The sequence below is a fragment of the Rhipicephalus microplus genome, chromosome 3, assembly GCF_043290135.1.
Source record: "Rhipicephalus microplus isolate Deutch F79 chromosome 3, USDA_Rmic, whole genome shotgun sequence".
Lineage (NCBI taxonomy): Eukaryota > Metazoa > Arthropoda > Arachnida > Ixodida > Ixodidae > Rhipicephalus > Rhipicephalus microplus.
In genome coordinates, this window is record NC_134702.1 from 6,895,891 (window position 1) to 6,912,978 (window position 17,088).

Genomic DNA, 17,088 nt, shown 5'->3' on the forward strand with positions numbered 1-17,088 from the left:
AATGGCGGCAATGGACAGGTCAGTGCAAACCACAATCGTGAAGGAAGCGTCTTGTTTGGATTCAGAAATGTGGCTGTAGGTGTTTGAAACGTCTTGGAAAGATAGTACTAACTACGGCGGTTCATCCGGGCCTGGAAGTGGCATTTGCTGGAGACCTGCTGAGCTGTTCTGTTCAAGTACATGGCTATTGAAAGATAACCCCCACATCATGACAGCGTTTGACATCTTGGGAACCAGTTGTTCATGGCACCGTACACTTGTTCCTGTTGGGGAATGGCAAATTTCAGTTGGCATAGGTGGCTGGAACACATGTGCATGGCTTGTATAAGCCAGTTTTCACCCAGTATAAGTGGCACGGCATTATCAAGGGTGACTGCTTCAACTAAACCAGTGATAAGTCCCACAGATAGCTGCTCGAGTCACTGTCGTTCCACCAATGACAACCAGAGGCAGTCTATTCCAGGGTAGGAAGGCAGGGTTCGTACAGGTACTTTCAAGGCCCTCGAAAGTCCTGGAATTTGCCATTCTTGAAAATCCTTAAATTACCTGAGCAGTGCACTCCATATTGACATTGCGACCTCATAAATGTGGTACATTGGTGTGTTAACCTGTCAAACTCCCCATTTCTGAAGCAGTGATGCAGCGTGGGTGCACATGATCCCATTTCGCAAAAGTGCATGTGAAGAAAGTTAGTTTGTGGCGAGGGTGAAGCAGTGAATGTAATAGCAAGAAATTAGAATGTCACACGAAAGCTGAGCAACCCCATACATGCAACATGCCGCTCAAGCGCGAAGGACGCATGAAAAGAAAGCGCACAGGACGAGTGCGGATGAACGATTGTCATAGCTTGACACTGGAAGCGTGCTGCTAAAACAAACCAAGAACAGTGTTAGGTAAGAACACGCATGTATTCACAGAATGAGTGAAGCACTGTTACAGTTGTTACTTCTTGGTTGTTGAGCAACGTGCTGCGAATGTCAACTGTGCACAAGTCGGCACTTTTGATGGGGTGGTGCCATCAAATAACGCTACAGCAAGCACAAATATATTTTAAGTCGCTTTCCAAGTGTACCTAAATGCGCATTCTCCTAATCGAGGCCCATTGCGAATGCGTTCAACACTGACGTAACTCTTCAGGAAGGGCATCTAGTGACATCACACCAGATCTGTAATGAGCTGAGTGACTTACGGACTTCTGCCCCGTACATACTAGCAAGCATTGTGGCTGCTGCAAGTAGCAGCGAGTTTGTTTTGCAGGTGCTTGAGTGGCACATGGGTGCGAGAGCTGACAATACTCAGCATGACACGTGCAAAGCTTTGTGATCACGTGACTAAATAAGCTACACTGCTATGTACCTGCACAACTCGGTTTCCAGAAACTTGAAATTGTCTATATCAAAGAGGTGACAAATTATATAGCCAGATTAAACAAATCTTGATGCGTGTATCGTACTTATTGGAGCTATAATTAAAGCTTTCAGCAAAGGAACATGCAAACCACATCGTGGCATGACTCCTTCAAGGCCTGACTACACTTGCGCGTGGAAGCCCATCAGCTTTCCGACATGATCGTGCCCTCTCCCTATGGAGAAAGTACGAGAAGTTATTAGTACCACGCTTTGTTTATAATTTTGGTATATATTATAAGTGCAATGAAATTGGACATTTTTGAAAATTTTAGAGTGAAGAATTCCAATTTAGCCTGTCACTTTGAGTCCTTGAAAAACTTCAACAGGTCTTGGAAAGTCCTTGAATTTTCCCTTTCGAAACCTGTACGAACCCTGGGAGGGGCAAAGAGCTGACCAGGTGGCGAGAAACAAGTAGCTTTGGATCCACTGTCAAGAAATGCGTCTACTAGGCTAATCCCAGCAATTGTGGTGCTCACAAGGGCACACTGGACGAGCGATGCTCCCAGGGTCTCTGAAAGGGTGCTGTGAAGAGCTGGGGGAAGGATGGGCTAGACACTGAGGCTGTAGTTCTAGATGGGCACTTGGACGCGAGATGTCCCTTTCGGCAGCACTGAAAACACTGCTTCGACCAAGTTCTGGCTAGGACAGCGGGCTGGAGCACCATGCTTCACGAAGAGATCGTGAGTATTGGTAGAGCTAAAATTCACTGTGGCTGGCTTGTTTTGTGTGATACGGCCTCAAGATTAGTGTACTCTTCATTGTGGTGGGATACCTGTGGGTTTGGCATTGTGGTGCTTAAAACTATGGGAGTCAACGAGAAGAGTGGGTTTATGTTTGATCAAGCACGGTTACGATGTCCATATACTCAGCGACAGTTTCTGGTTGTTGCGCTGCAATAGTAGTGGCCAGGTTCACGTTAGCGACGCCTTGAAGAGCCTAATCTATGCGCCGAGTATCCGTGAGTGACTGGGTGTCCTGAAATGAGCTTCACTTTGCTAGAGTAGTTGACAGGGGTTTATCCATGCGCTTGCACGCGACAAACAAGTTTGTTGCCACTGTAGCAAGGTTTGCTTGGCGATGAATCGTTCTATGAATGCCTACCTGAAGGTTTCCCTAGTGGGGCACTGATGGGTAATGACAGCTGTCCAATCCGCGGCTGTGACAGCAGCGCGTTGCGACACATCAAGGAGCTGCTGAAGTAAACCGGTACGTAGTGCTGCATCGAAGCTCGATGGAAGTGGCACACTCAGGTGCTGGCTGGGCGCTGAGGTATTTGGGGAAGGCAAAAGAGGTGTTGAGCGATTTTGGTCGATATTCGCGATGAGCTGGTTTATTATTTCTTCCTTCGTCCCGGCAGTGTCAAGGTTTCGGCAAGATAACTCTTCACAGAGGATGTCCACTCTAAAGCCGGTGTGGTCCTCCGGCGCAGCCTCGCTCCAATTCACGAGCATCGTGCGCTCACAATGAAGTTGCACAAGAGTCGCGAGAGATGAAAAGGTGGGCAAGTCGAACCGTTTAGGCACTGCAGGTGAGCTACATCATCGGGCGGGCGAATGGGTGTCAGCACGACAGTCGGCGACACAAAGGGCAAGGTGCAGAATGGCTCGGACCAAGCGGGTGATAGGCTTATCGGCGGCAGAAGTTACACTAAGGACGAAGCTGATACCAGTGCTGTGCGGCCAGTCCGGCGAATCACTTCACAAGGCGGGCAAAAGGCGATATTCCACGCATGGTTCGGCGTCGACTACGCTAGCTGTGAGGGCTAGGTGGGCTAGGCATAAAGGCTGAGGCATGGCAGTACCAAATGAAGGCGTTTATTCACAATTTAAAAAGTGTGTCCTGTAGGCAAGAGCGCCTGAAGCTCCTGGCGCGTGCAGCATTGTAGGGTGGGGTGTTATATACCCTCTCTTGTCTGCCGAAGCTCGTGCGCGTTAGTCGTTGCTAGATTCTCGCCATGCACCGAAAGAGTTCTCTTAACGTGATAAACAACTTTATGAGTTTGCAATCCATTTATGCCACACTAGAGAATAATTAACGGCATTAGTGCGATCCTTTCGGCAGCCAGACATACATATAGCATCTGGTGCATACTATATCGTCGGAAAGACAGTCCTTGTCTAGTCTCTTCTGTATGTCCCAGGCTAATGCTATTTTCCCGAAAATTCAAAGCTAAATTAGTCGTCTATAATTCCACCATTCTTCGATGAGGTGTTATTTGGAATGAGCTACTGTTTACATGTTTACTGAAGGCGAAATGATCTTCATCTTCCTAATATTTATCTACACAATTGCGAAAGAAAACGAAATCTTCGAAGGTTCCTGGACTAGGGAACCCTCCCACCTTAGGGTGAAACCAGGCATTGCTCGGAACACTGTTTCGAAACAAACATTTCTCTCTCTCTCTCTACATGCGGGGCAGTAAATGATTTCGAATGTTTTTCAGCATTATTTTGCGATAACCTTTGATAAATTGCATTCTGTTGTACTACTGATTGACACCTAATAGAGCTTGTAGCCTTGTCCATTTGTTCCCTGCCCTTTAATGAATGCTGAACTTAGATTACGCTTGAGGTCGAGCCATCACGGAGGAAGCATGTTCTTAAAATTGTATAGAAAGAGACATAGTAACTTGTTTCATGGCTTCAACCAAATTTAAGTAGTGCCATATCATGATAAAGTATACTGGTGGACGTTCTTTCAGCTATTGCCGGCGATAACCCATCAAAGGAAAGTCACCGCTAGATCGTGATGTAAACGAATTTGACCATAGGTTTTCTGAATCGCTGGCAAGTTCGACACAGCCAATATCTGCAACACGCTGCTTACAGAGCTGCGTTGTGCTAAATACTCAATGAAAATGTAATGTACAATTGAAAAGGAAAATAGAACATTCAAATGAATGCACTTACTAAGTATTTGTTCAGGTCTTCAGGAGCTCTACAATTAAAGCGTTTAGTAATCTATCTCCTTGCGTTTTACATGCGCGTAAAAACTTTTGCAGCACTGGGTTTTCCACGTATAACTTGAGCCAAATGTATTTTTTTTTTCTTAGATGGCCAAATTATTCTGTACAGCTCTACCCCCATTATAATTGTGGTATGAGTCGGGGTACTTTCATATACTTTTTCTCTTTTTGTAAAAGAAATTTTAAGCTCTACCTCCCTGAGGGATGGCGAGCTTCCAAACTGCAAATCTGTCTGCATGCCAGTGCACGGTTAAGTGACACCTTTGCTGTGCATTTTCCATATTCCGAACTGCAGCGCCAGACATGAAGCACAGTCACAGAGTTATCTCAATTTTGTAGATGGCGTTCCTCTTAATGCACACTAACACAAAGTACTCGTAAGACCACGTGGAATGCCGGAGAAGCTGACAAGCGCTCGTCGCAGTGGCCTACACTACAGTCTCTGGCCATGTTAGCTGCAAAGCCTCTGACTGCAATGCCAATGTTTTGGCCTAGCAGAGATATTGTGCAGGGCGGTGCCTCTCCGCAAGGGGAACACCGCTCGCTTTTCACACCTCCCCATTCTAGCCACCCTACCAGGGAGTTAAGCGCTATCCACCTTTCAAAGGGATGCTTGCCTTGGGCAACTGACCACGCTCTTTTGCACTAAATCAGGCTTTTGCTGTTTTGTTTGTGCATGTTTAGCTTGTATTCAGCTCACTACACACTGCTGTAGCTTGACTGAACTAATTTAATTCTTCCTCATCTGCATAAACAAAAAAGAGAGTAAGATTGTAGAAACCCCATATATCTGTGTGACGAGTTCAGTACCACTGTTCGCATGTATACACATGCACCACTGTTCTCATGTATACACATGCATTTTTTTCTCATTCTGTTCATGTAATGTGGTATAGTCAACAAGTCCTGTCTGGAAAGGTTAGGGGCTGACAGTGCTTTGCGCTACATTGTGTTTACCATGTGTGCGCATACGTTTTGCACCGGTAGATGTGAAAGTGTTGCAAGAGTTCAGCAAAAAGCTTTCGTTGATGGATTACGTGCATGGCAGTGCTACAACAAAGGGCTGGTTATTTTATGGGACAAGCATTTTTTTTTCCAGAATGAAAACTTATCGCTGTAAATTACACCCCTTTGGATATTTTTGGCAAAAAATAGGCGCAAAATGGGTGATTTAACGAAACTACACCCTTTACAGTGTGAAATTGCAGTGGATGGTGGTCCCGGATTGGTCAGGAGACTCCCGCATTCGACCCTTTCTTCCCCTTGCACAGTTTTTGGGAAAATCTCCCGGAATTCGAAATTTCTGCATGCGATCTGGCTGCATCGAAAAAGAAGCAGCTCAATCCGCTGCAGGCTTTTTGAACTTACCACATTTTATAATGAATAAACTTAAGGGCCGTTCATCTAAACACACAGTGGAATCTGTGATGTGAAACCGCGGCAGATACGAATTTGTGAAGTTCCCCAGCCAAATTTCACTATGCCTATCGGTATAGTGCCTAGAATGCATTTAGTCTAAATTCGAATGTTTCGAACACATTTCCTAGGCGCCGCCAATGATATGAACTTTAGTACGGAAACCGTCGAACGAAGGCCAAGAGTAGCGCACTCAAAGCTTCGGAAGTACACATGCAACCGGCGCACGCACTGTCTATGCCTGCGATTGTCGAAGCCACAGTTGTTCTTGACACGATCATGTATAGGTAACGACATAACTGACAGAACCATAAAAGTGCGCGTTCATTTAAGTCTCAACCAGTTGAAGCAACGCTGCTTTCCGCAAACTCTGCAGATAAAACCGCAGCAGATGCGATCGTAGATGGCATAAAACGTCTTAGTTTTGAAGGCGCGTGTGCAGCCAAGTGCACAGGGATTGAATAAGGAAGTATACCGTTTGCCATGCACAATACCGTGGTCGCGGCGACGCGATAGCAATCTACGAGCTCAGAGGGCAAGCGTCTGACGTAGCAGTAGCTAAAAGGCGGTAAACACGTCACAAAAGAAAAAAAAAAAGGCCAGACACGTTTTGGCGATCCTGTCAAAGAAATCTAGTAGTGATCGAAGCTTGGACCAGCACTTTTGCGGTAACCAGCTGCGTCGTCCCGTCCATTCACGTGTGTCCCAGGATGGCATACGAGAGTTGTTGTGACGGAAATATTCTGCTAATTGTGTTGGTTTTTTTAGACTCTCACCGTTGTTTAAAAACTGTACTCTCGCGTGTTTGGCCACTCCAAGCCGCAATGCTGAACAAACTACTACGGTAGTTTGTCCTATAATATCTATAACCGGTTCGCTTGTGCCAACTTAATTATTTTTTTTCGGTGAGTAGACCATTAGTGCGTGTGCATTATCAATATTCGGGGCTTCTCTAATGCTAAAGTACAGTTTTGTTTATATTATCAAGCATCTTCGAAAATTTGTTGCGTTCCGTGATTCAGTGTTTTTCATGTGCTTGTTTTCTGCGCAAGTCGTAGTGCTACCCCCTTCTCAAATGAAGCTGCAACCCTTCCCTTCGAACATTTTTGATTTCGCATATATGTTGCGCACACACAAACGCACGCACAGACATGTGTGTGCATTTATCTCATTTGAATATCAACTACTGCCAACACGAATAAGCGAGTGTTCAAAAGCACACGACCTTATTCCTTAAAAACCTATAGTAATTACCCCTTTCAGTACGTCATGGGGTAAACAAATGGAGAGGCCAACTTCAATGGCATGTCACGCGTTCTATCAAATGGCTTGAAACTTGGTGTGCGCATTCGTGCAACTTTCTCAGTGGACAGCTGGCGATCATTTAACTTCACTATGCTGCGTATTGCTGCAGAGGATCACCTTGCTGGATGCATACCATGTTCGATGATTGTTTGACGTGACGCATTCAAAGATTAATGCGAAAAGTACTTTTTTTTTTGCTCGAAACACATACAACCAGAAAACAAACTGTGCATGCATTGCGGGCCTGATAGCAAATTCTTTTTATGCAAGTACTGAAACTGACTTGTGGCAGAATAATTAGGCAATTAGTTACACACTCATTAACTTTTGTTATCAAAACTCATTCGGAACAATGCTTTCCTTCATTTTCTTACTTTCAATGTAATACTGAGTAGCTTGGAATCACTCCACGCGATTCTGACAGTGCATGATAATTAAATTCGTGACTGAAGGGAGTAAGTAACATGGATCGGTGAACGAAAAAAAGGTGCACTCCTATTTCAATCGAAACCACGATTTTCCTCATCTCAAGATACATTGACTCAAACATGCATAGCTATTTTCAGTAATTGAGGGATCGACATGCGTATTCCCCTTTTGACGGGGCAACGCAACTCAGTGGGATACATGCCATCGGCAGAATGTACCGCATCGTATAGTTACCTCGAAAACAGTGAACGCCTTTCCTGTACCAGTGTAGCGACATAGCACAAAAGTGCTAGGACCTTTTGGAGGGGCCCGCTCTAGCGGGCCCCTCAAAAACCTAACCTCTAGCTCGTTACACAGGCTCTTCAAGTTGAAGTTAATCTGATGCGGTTCGCCGAAGAGGCTCGATATTTGCACGCTCAGTGCAGCTCTTGCCACTTATTCACCTGTGAAATCCTTTATGCTGATGAGAATGAGGTGGTCTGCGGCCAGCACTCTTTTGCCTTAAACGAAGCAACGCGATCCGACTCCACCATCGAGAAACTTCAGCACATCGTGAAGCAAAATTTGAGTGGGACTCGGGAGAGAGGAGTCCCACTTGTTGGACGATGCTGTATCGGTGCCGCATACCAAAGGGCACTCTCAGAGCTTGTGGTGTAAAGTGGCTAAACCGCCACATTTTGTACACTAGTTAGTTAAATAAACCTCAGGATAAAGCTTGTATAGAAGTCAGGGTTGGGGTAGGTTCCTGTTTGCATTAATCGCAGTGTAAGCGCCTGCACTCTATTTAGCTTCATATGTAAAGGTGGAAAGTTTCTCCTACCCATAGCGAAATGCTGGGTAATTTCACTGTATGTAGTTGGCCCATCCCAGTTTACGAATCGTGCGGCTATTTCCAGGTAGTCCGGGCATGGCCTGTGGGAACCTTTAAAGCCATGGGCCGTAGCACGCTTGAAAGAATATATATATATATATATATAAGGAAAATAAGTGTATACTTAAGGGCTCGTTTTTCAAGGTTTTGATGCACTATTAATGCGATTTAACGCCAAGGAAAGTAAAGGGAAATTAGACCGAATTGTAATGCAAGTGTGAGGAAAGAAATGCGAGTGAAAAGATAACTTGCAGTGGGCAGGAACCGAACCTGTGAACTTCGAATAACACGTGCGATGCTTTACCACTGAGCTATCACGACTGCTATCCCCCCCCCCCCCCCGACACTTTATTGAATAGATATATATATATATGTGAATTTAAACGTGGGAGCGTCAGTGTATATATATATATATATATATATATATATATATATATATATATATATGGGACATGACAGCGACAACAAAAATTGCCCGTGTGTCCATCTAATTGCTTTCGCACTAAGGGAAACAATGGTGTCAGTGACTTGTCTGTGAAAGAGACGACTCGGATGACTTCCCTAGATACCTTTTGTTAGAAGTTAAGGTTTTTGCATTATTTGATGCGTGGCTGCTTCACGCATGTGCAAGGTGGTTGGCGGAGGGTATGAAGGTGCATTTCAGGCATGTTTTTATCAGTTGTAAGTGCCTTGAGCCCGTCATGTCATGTTCTTTATCTGTATTTCGTGTTTCCCTGCTGGTTTTTATAGATTTCGACATTTACCAACTAGCCTGCAGTTCTTAGCCTTGATACTTTTTCAAATTTATTTTTTTCGGGGTTCCAAAGTGGACTTACTTGTGAAATGAAGCAGATTCAGTGCCACCACAGTTTTGCGCAAAACGAAAGTGTGATAGCATCAAATTGGAATGAAAATACACATTAGAGCTAGCAGTTAACCCCCCTAGCATCCAGCATCCGACCTCGCGTAACTCAACAAAGTGCCGGGGTACGGAAATGTGGCTGCAGCCACAATTGAAATGGTGTTTATGCTATTTCTCAATGCAAGCTCCATGGTAAGAACACAGCACGTACAACGGTGTGAGCTGTCTGCAGATCCCTGTCAAGATAGGGTGCGCACGACCTCCCCAGAGCTACACAGAAAGGACGCAGTTCCCGAATCCGTGGACCTATGGAAGGCGGCCAACGTGGCTTCAGTCCCTCTCTGCTGGAGCCGCAATCGTCAGCTGTCCTCAAACACTTTCACTTGCACATGGAACAAACAGTATGCGTGGGGTGATATCGCCTTTGATAGCTATGCTGACAACCACGGCATAATGATCCTACAATTGCCCTCACAAAAAAAGAATGCCAGGCCTGTGTGAAACACACAGTACAGTCACAGTTCAGGATGGAGGAGTGCAAATACAGCCCGCTGTATTGATGCATAACTGCACACCTGCACATGAGGACTTTCGATTGTCAAGACTGATCTTTTGCAAGAAACAATTCTCATGGCTGTGTTTAGTTAGTTAACAAATTGAATAATCTCTAACACCATCTGCTTAGCAGCATGGAAGAAGAATTGAGTTGATTCATCTTCAAGTCAGAAGGTGCACTGTAAGAAAACTTATACTTATCAATACTTTTTTTTTTTTTGCTAGAGGGTTCCTCAAGTTCGTACACAAGTTAGCAAAGTTCATCCTGGTAAATAACTCACAACCGGTTCTGGATATGTTGACCTCACTTGCAAGTGCTTTCCAAAGCATAGTTAAAATATTTTCCCGACATTAAAACATTACAATTAAGCATAATTGAAGTTATACATGCACTCAAACACCCTAGTCGGAGCAGCAAAGCCAAGCCTTATGAGTAGGAATCTGAGAGCTATTGTACAGATGTTTAATAAAAACAAGTCATGCTGTCACAGATGCTGGCATTTCTAGAAATGCCGTATTTTTACAAGTATCTCTTTACATGCAGTCTTGAATGACATGACGGTGCATCTTTTACGAGGAAACACAGGAACGTAACTTGCGTGGTTGACAAGGGTTCTATTAATGCCTTGTTTGACATGAAACAGTGAACTTCCATGAATAACAATGGCAGAGGATGCAACATTCTGTGAAGTGCCTTCAGATTACAGGTGTGAGAATTTGCTTGCAAGTGGCGGCATTAACAACACATATGGGAAGACATTGTTGACGAGATCGTGACACATTGACAATTTCGAACTTGCCAGCTTCTGCTAGAAGGACGGTAATTACCATTAGGTTTGTGTAGATAAAGAGTTGAGAGAGCTCACTGGCAAGTACCGCCAGATGAGCAGCAAACAACTGCTAGTGTCTCTAAAAAGGAAAACGGTGTAGAATAAAAAATGAGTGATGAATAGGTAAGAGATAAAGAAAAAAAGAGGGCACTATAGTATGCTGAAGAGACAGGTGGATACGAAGGAGAACCAAAGATAAATGTGTGCATCGGAGATTAAGACTGCAATGATATGTACTTTTCCTATAGATGGCCCACAGATTAGCACTAAGTTTGACCAGAAAAGTTATTAGAATACTAGTCTGTAATCGAGAGTAGTCTCTACATTACAGAAGGGCTCCTCTGAAGGCTTAGTTGGGTAACAAGTGAACACGTTTTGAAGCAATGAGCTTGGGTCATCAAAAAAAACATTACACGTTAAAGCTCTACATCAAAGTAAACAGTAAATAGTGATGCCAGGCTTTTAATTTGTTTGGAAATTTTTTGATCTGAAAAATTTGAGGTTACTTGAGAAGTTCATGTTTAGTTAAAAGTAGTCGAGAGTTCGACGGAATGCCGTCTGGTCAGGTAAAGGCATTGTTGAAAAAACAGGTCACTGACCAATGTCAAATAAAAGTAGTGCTCCACTAACTTTATCCTGTCACAAACAGCATAGCTTTCTACATGTGTCCAGAGGGGACTGCCATTCGGCTAAACCAACTTGTGTGACCATTAATGCCGCAGTAAGGGTTCAGTAAATGCAAACTTTCCTCATGTTCACAATGCGATGGTGCAGTGATAAGAACAGTCGAAAAAAAAAAAAGTCATTCAAACTTCTTTTTTCCAAGAATTGTGCTTGCCAGAGCTCGTTAGTTGAACATAGTGAGGGGGTTGCTACTTGGATGAGGACAGAAAGGCAGGTAACACACTGGCAGTGTGTCTGCCTGTCCAAGTGGTTGGCTGCGTACTTTTTTTCCCCCATGGTTGAATTTCTCATGCTTCTGTTTTCTCAAGAAGGGAAGGTCTTGACATTTGCTTCAATCAAGATGAGAAAGTGCACTACAAAAATTTACAATCGTTTTCATCAAGTCTGAATACTGGTGCAATATGATGATGAGATTCCAATACTTGACACGTGCCACTACATCTTTCATGACTGCCTGCCACAGACACTTCTGAATGTCGTGCAATAATTCAAGCATTCACGAAAAACTGTCATTTAACAGAAGCCACAAGAACACAAGCGATGAGCAGATGCAGTCAGGTGAGTGCTGCTGAGGCACAACCAGTCTGCAGAACTTGGGGCAATACACTAAGGCACAAATATTGCCAATACACAGGCTGACAAAGCATATAAGAGGCAGCTTTTAACACACAAGGCACTTGAGGTGTATTTTCATGATACACAGTAACATATAATTCTAGTAGCACTAAGACTTAGGGTTCAGTGAACTAACAATTGCTCAGCACATATTGAGATCACTATATAATAAGAACAATGTAACACGTGAACAATAAAATCAAGCTCTGCGACATACAAATGAGGATATCGAAAATAATGTTCATTGTGAGCACAAATAAAAAAGTGACACTAGGAACTTGCTTGCATTTAACATGAAATGGAAGCCACATGAACAGAATATAACAGATGGAATGTCACCGCACGTTGCTGTTTGTAGCTCTCACCGCCTGATGCATGAAACACACAGCTTTAATCGTGTCGCATCCAAAATAATGTAACCGAAGTATGTTGCACTAAGCTAACTCACTCAATTGCTATGCGACAGTGACTATGTTTGGTTATCAGCTGCAGTTCATTCATAGTGAGACTAGCATTTTGCAAGATGGCACACAAATGCATAGATGCATCCAAACTTCAATAGCATGACACAAAGAGCACATCAACATTTGCCGGTTGCTTGCAGACACTGCTGTTGTGAGCTATGGTGCATAGCACTGGATCTTGATCATCCTTGAAAGGGCACTCTTGATGGGACATTCTACAGCACATAGTGCAACCATGCTCTAAGTCCAGGTCACGCTTCCTCTTCAACTCCAGCATGCTCAGTTGCCTGTGACTGATTGGTCCCAATGGCTTCCACTGTAGTTCCCAGGGCCACCAATGCGAAATAGAGAACAGATGAGCTTGTGCAAACGTTCAGACATGCCTATCTTGATGACGTAACCATGTGTACTCACAAATAACTTTTCTTGGCAACAAAGAGAGAGCTGGGGTGGAGCTTCTGTATGTTTACAATACTCATGGATTGAAACACATTTTTTTTAGTGTAATGAGTGCTATGAGGAATCACTCGTGATAACTGTGTAACAAAATACCTGGGGTTCTGCAATGCAAAACCAAAATATGATTATGAGACAAGCCGTGGTATACATTACCTGAAATTTCAAGTATCTAGTATACCCTGACGTAGCACAGCACTTAGGTCTCTAGCATTTTGCCTTTATCAAATTGTGATCTCCATGGCCGGGACCGAATCCATGACCTTCGAGTCGGCAGCCACGCATTGTAACCATCATGCCACCACCGCAGATGTCATATCGCCACAAATCAGGCCATTAAGGGCAATATCGGCCCTGATGCAAGTGTTCAAGTAAAAATTTTGCTGTCATGATACAAGCTGTAGACACTGGAAGTAAAAGTATCTTCATTACTAAGTCTTATTTTTGTGTTTCACTTTGTGAGTACAGTGTGAGTACATGCAGTAGCTTGGTTTATGTGCATTTCACACTGGGGTAGGAAGTTACGGGGTTGCATACCATTTGTTTTTTCCGCTTACACAGTCATTCATAAATAATTTTTGAAGTTTCTGAGGCAAGCAGACAAAAGAGTTAGAAGGTGAAGGATGCTCACTCTAAGATGCAAATGACATTTTAGAGACTGACCCCCATATTCACAAATGCTCCTCGACTCGACTTTCACCCTTCACTAGACAAGAGTTGAGCACAGCGCCGCTGCTCGACTGAAAATGGAGCTGCGCTACTTAAGAATAGCAGCACATTATCGCTGATGCACAGTGACTAGCCCTGCCAAAAGATGGCGCTCCCATCGGCTTCCTCGAGTGAAGCGTTGACGGAAGGGACATTCGAGAATATGGGAGTGAGGTGTGTAAAATGAGTGCCATTCACATGTCTGCAAAAGTACGAATTGACAACACATTTAAGTAAAAAAAAATATAGATATCTCTCTCGGTAGTGTGTGCTGCATCCTCTTTCAATTAGCTTCCTGTAAATGTGACGTAATGTCAATTTATTTCGTGAGTATGAAACATGAATGCAACTGTGGGACTCTGTTTATTAGAAATAGCGCTTGTGCAATGTGGCTTAGCCTTCATTTCATTGCCAACAAATGTTGATTGTAAGTATACAGAAGAAATGAATTCCCATGAGACTTATGTAGCTAGTATTATATCCCTCTCACTGAGGGCACTGAACTCTTGATGATGCTGGGGTGGGGCAACAATATGATAACTACTGTTTCAGCTTACTGTTGTCAATGCCCAAGTATTATTCTGTAAATATGGACTCTGCTTGCGATGAGACACTGAAGCTGAAGTAGGCAGGACAAATACAGTACTGAACTGTGGCGTCTCGTCTTAAGTGCAGCATATTATTGTCTTAGTAGCTAGCTGTCCCCAACATCCGTTCCTTGTATGCCTGAGCAATTACATCATGACATCATTGCACTGAACACCTTGTCACAGTTAGGAGAAGTTTTGCTATCAAGCAAAGCCAGAAAAGCACAAAATACTATACTACTGAAATGCAAGTGTGAGGACGATTAAACTTTTTGACCATGTGTGTAATTGTTAAAAGGTGACGCCTTATACATGGCAGCAATGACATATTACTGGCTCCCACTGCTGAATTAGGGGCTCATAGTACACAATAGCATAGCCTCTGAGATTGTTGGTGTGGCGGTTAATCAGAGAAAGTCATTGCTGGGTGAGTTTGTGCATCATGAAACTAAAAAGAGCATTGCAGTATAATGACTTTTCTATATTTGTTGTGCTAATGACAGCATTAAGCTGACGTCATCAGGCTAATCACAAGAACTTCCCACCGGAATCGCAAGTCATGTGTTAAATGAGTATCTCGACTAAAGTGCTGTTATTGATAATATTGATGTTTTAGCCATCATCAAGACATCATCACTTAATGCATGAGCATAGTCTAAATGGTCATTTTAACCTCTCTTTTAAAAACAAAATCATCTGGATCTGCCTTCAACAAGACAATGCAATTGATGTGCCTTGGTAATAAAATATGTCACATATGATACACCCTTCAAAAGCAGTCCGACGAATGTAGCCTTGAAAGACAAGAAACAGCAGAAACAGTCAGCACTATTCAGCATTTACCATATATGGTATTTACTTGTTTGTAATGCTTGCTTTTCTAAGAGAACTTTAAACTGAACATCCCTTATGGAGCACAAAAGAAAAGTGCAAGAGTCAAATTGCAATTTGCGTTCAGAACTGCAGTAATCCAATTTCTTGCACATGTTGGCTGCAGTTGTAGAAGCTGGTGTCGCTGGAACCGTATGCATGCCCATTCTGTAAATTTGTTGAATTGTCAAGTCTGCAAGGCATTTAAGAAATGCATAGGTCAAATGCTATGCACAGCAATGAGATATGGGCCATTGTTAGCAGTAAAGAAGCGCCTTAAAGTGATGACAAGCGATGCTTAGTGTACTGTGGCTCGGATATAATAATTTTTGTCTTTGCACAAATCTCCTCTACTCTATATTTACAATAAAAACAACTAGATGAAGGGCATTGCATTTTTTGCTTGTAAATGTGAAAATGAGGGGTGTATTACAATTGAGCATGGCTAACTGGTAATTAGCAAGAGGTCATTTTAGCAAAAGCTTCAATAAGCATGGTGGTTTTCAAACTTGCGTTCATGAAAATGTAAAAAATAAAATAAAAGTTAGGTGAAAAAAGAAAAAAAGAAGAAAGACTGATGACAGTTATGCAAACAGCTATGCATGAAAGAAATTAATAGAAACATATGAAAATAAATTATGCAGAGCCATTAGCTGCTTGCCTGAGTTGTGTATGAAGTATCAATGCAGCATTCATGCAGTGCACGCACTTTTATGGTCCACTCTAACATGCTGTCCCCTACAAAAATCTGCATTGCAGCCAACGAAGAAAGCACCACAAAGTGACGGACATGCTTCAGAATGTGTTTAGAGAGGGAATAGAATCCTGGCACATGCAATGATGCTGGAACTTATGCTGCATGATACATTTACTAAAATTTGTGAGTGCAAGTATTATTAGAAGAACCCAGAGCATTTTGTCTTAAACAAAATTTGACAGTATTATCAGTTTCGCACTTATAACTGTACGTTCAAACTACACTCGTACAAACTTCATGTTACAGCACACATTAATATGACACACACAAAAGGTTAGAAGAATGACAGCCCCAAAAGAGACCTCTATGCTTACTATACTAGCATTCTAATGTGACAATCCTACTGGGGTTTACATGAAAAGATCTGGATAGCTGTTCTAGTTTGTCTAAATATTCTAAATATGCTGTACACTCATCATGATGCAACTTACAATGAAAAACTCGTCATTATGTAATAAAAAACCTTCTTTCGAAAAGCTGCACAGAACTGCTTTAAACATATGTTAGCTATAAGGGGGTTTATCGACTAAAACCAACTGCCTGGTTTCAGGGGCGTCAGTCACTGTCATGAGCTCGGCTCTTAGTCGTAGTCATCTTCTAGCTGCTCTGACTAGACACTGTCTCTTTCTCTCTTCCCTACTACACTTGCCCCGGTGGTGAAGAGGAGCCATCCTGGTGACTCATGGCGAAGCAAGCACAAGGGCATCATAGTAAGGTTCTAAGCAGCTGATGTGGACTGTCTCGCGACCACAGCATCGTCTGTCATCGGCAGGTATCACTGGTTCGACGACGTAGTTGACCGATGATGTGCATTGAACGATGCGGTACGGACCATTGTACTTGGGTGCAAACTTTCGGGAGAGGCCGGGGGACTGGAATGGAACCAAAAGCCATACAAATGAGCCTACGCAGAAGCTGTGAGCAGGCTTGTCTTGTTCAAGCCGTTCTTTTTGGAGACCTTGTGCGACGGACGTAAATGAAGGTGCTGATTGGCGGCACTCTTCAGCACGCTGAACAAGTTCGGAGGCTGGGCGGTAAGTAAGTATCGTGTCAAGCGTAGAAGAGGGCTCACGACGTACAGTAGAAAAAAAGCTGAAAACCCAGTACTAGTTGCTTGCGTGGCCGTATTATACTCATATGTCATGAAAGGGAGCACCAAGTCCCAATTAGAATGGTCGGAGGATATATCATTAGTATATCATCGAGCATGCAGTTAAAGCGCTCCATCAAACCGTTTGTCTACAGGTGATAGCTCATAGTGGTGCGGTGAATACTATTGCACTCACTGAGAAGCTACGGAAACGA

The 17,088-nt window shown here is 43.3% G+C and overlaps 1 protein-coding gene across 6 annotated transcripts in view; it reads right to left on the bottom strand.

Moving 5' to 3' along the window:
* Positions 1-10,259: 10,259 nt before the first annotated feature.
* Positions 10,260-17,088, bottom strand: part of LOC119183319 (uncharacterized) — a 41,242-nt gene continuing 34,413 nt past the window's right edge. For 3 of the 6 annotated variants that reach the window (XM_037433658.2, XM_037433653.2, XM_037433660.2), the window contains one exon: positions 10,260-12,721. In XM_037433658.2, coding sequence (XP_037289555.2) covers positions 12,497-12,721 — 225 coding nt within the window. In that variant the 3' untranslated portion in view covers positions 10,260-12,496. Of the gene's footprint in view, positions 16,656-17,088 lie in introns of all 6 variants that reach the window. The other 3 variants (XM_075888812.1, XM_075888811.1, XM_037433650.2) reach the window with 2 other exon arrangements.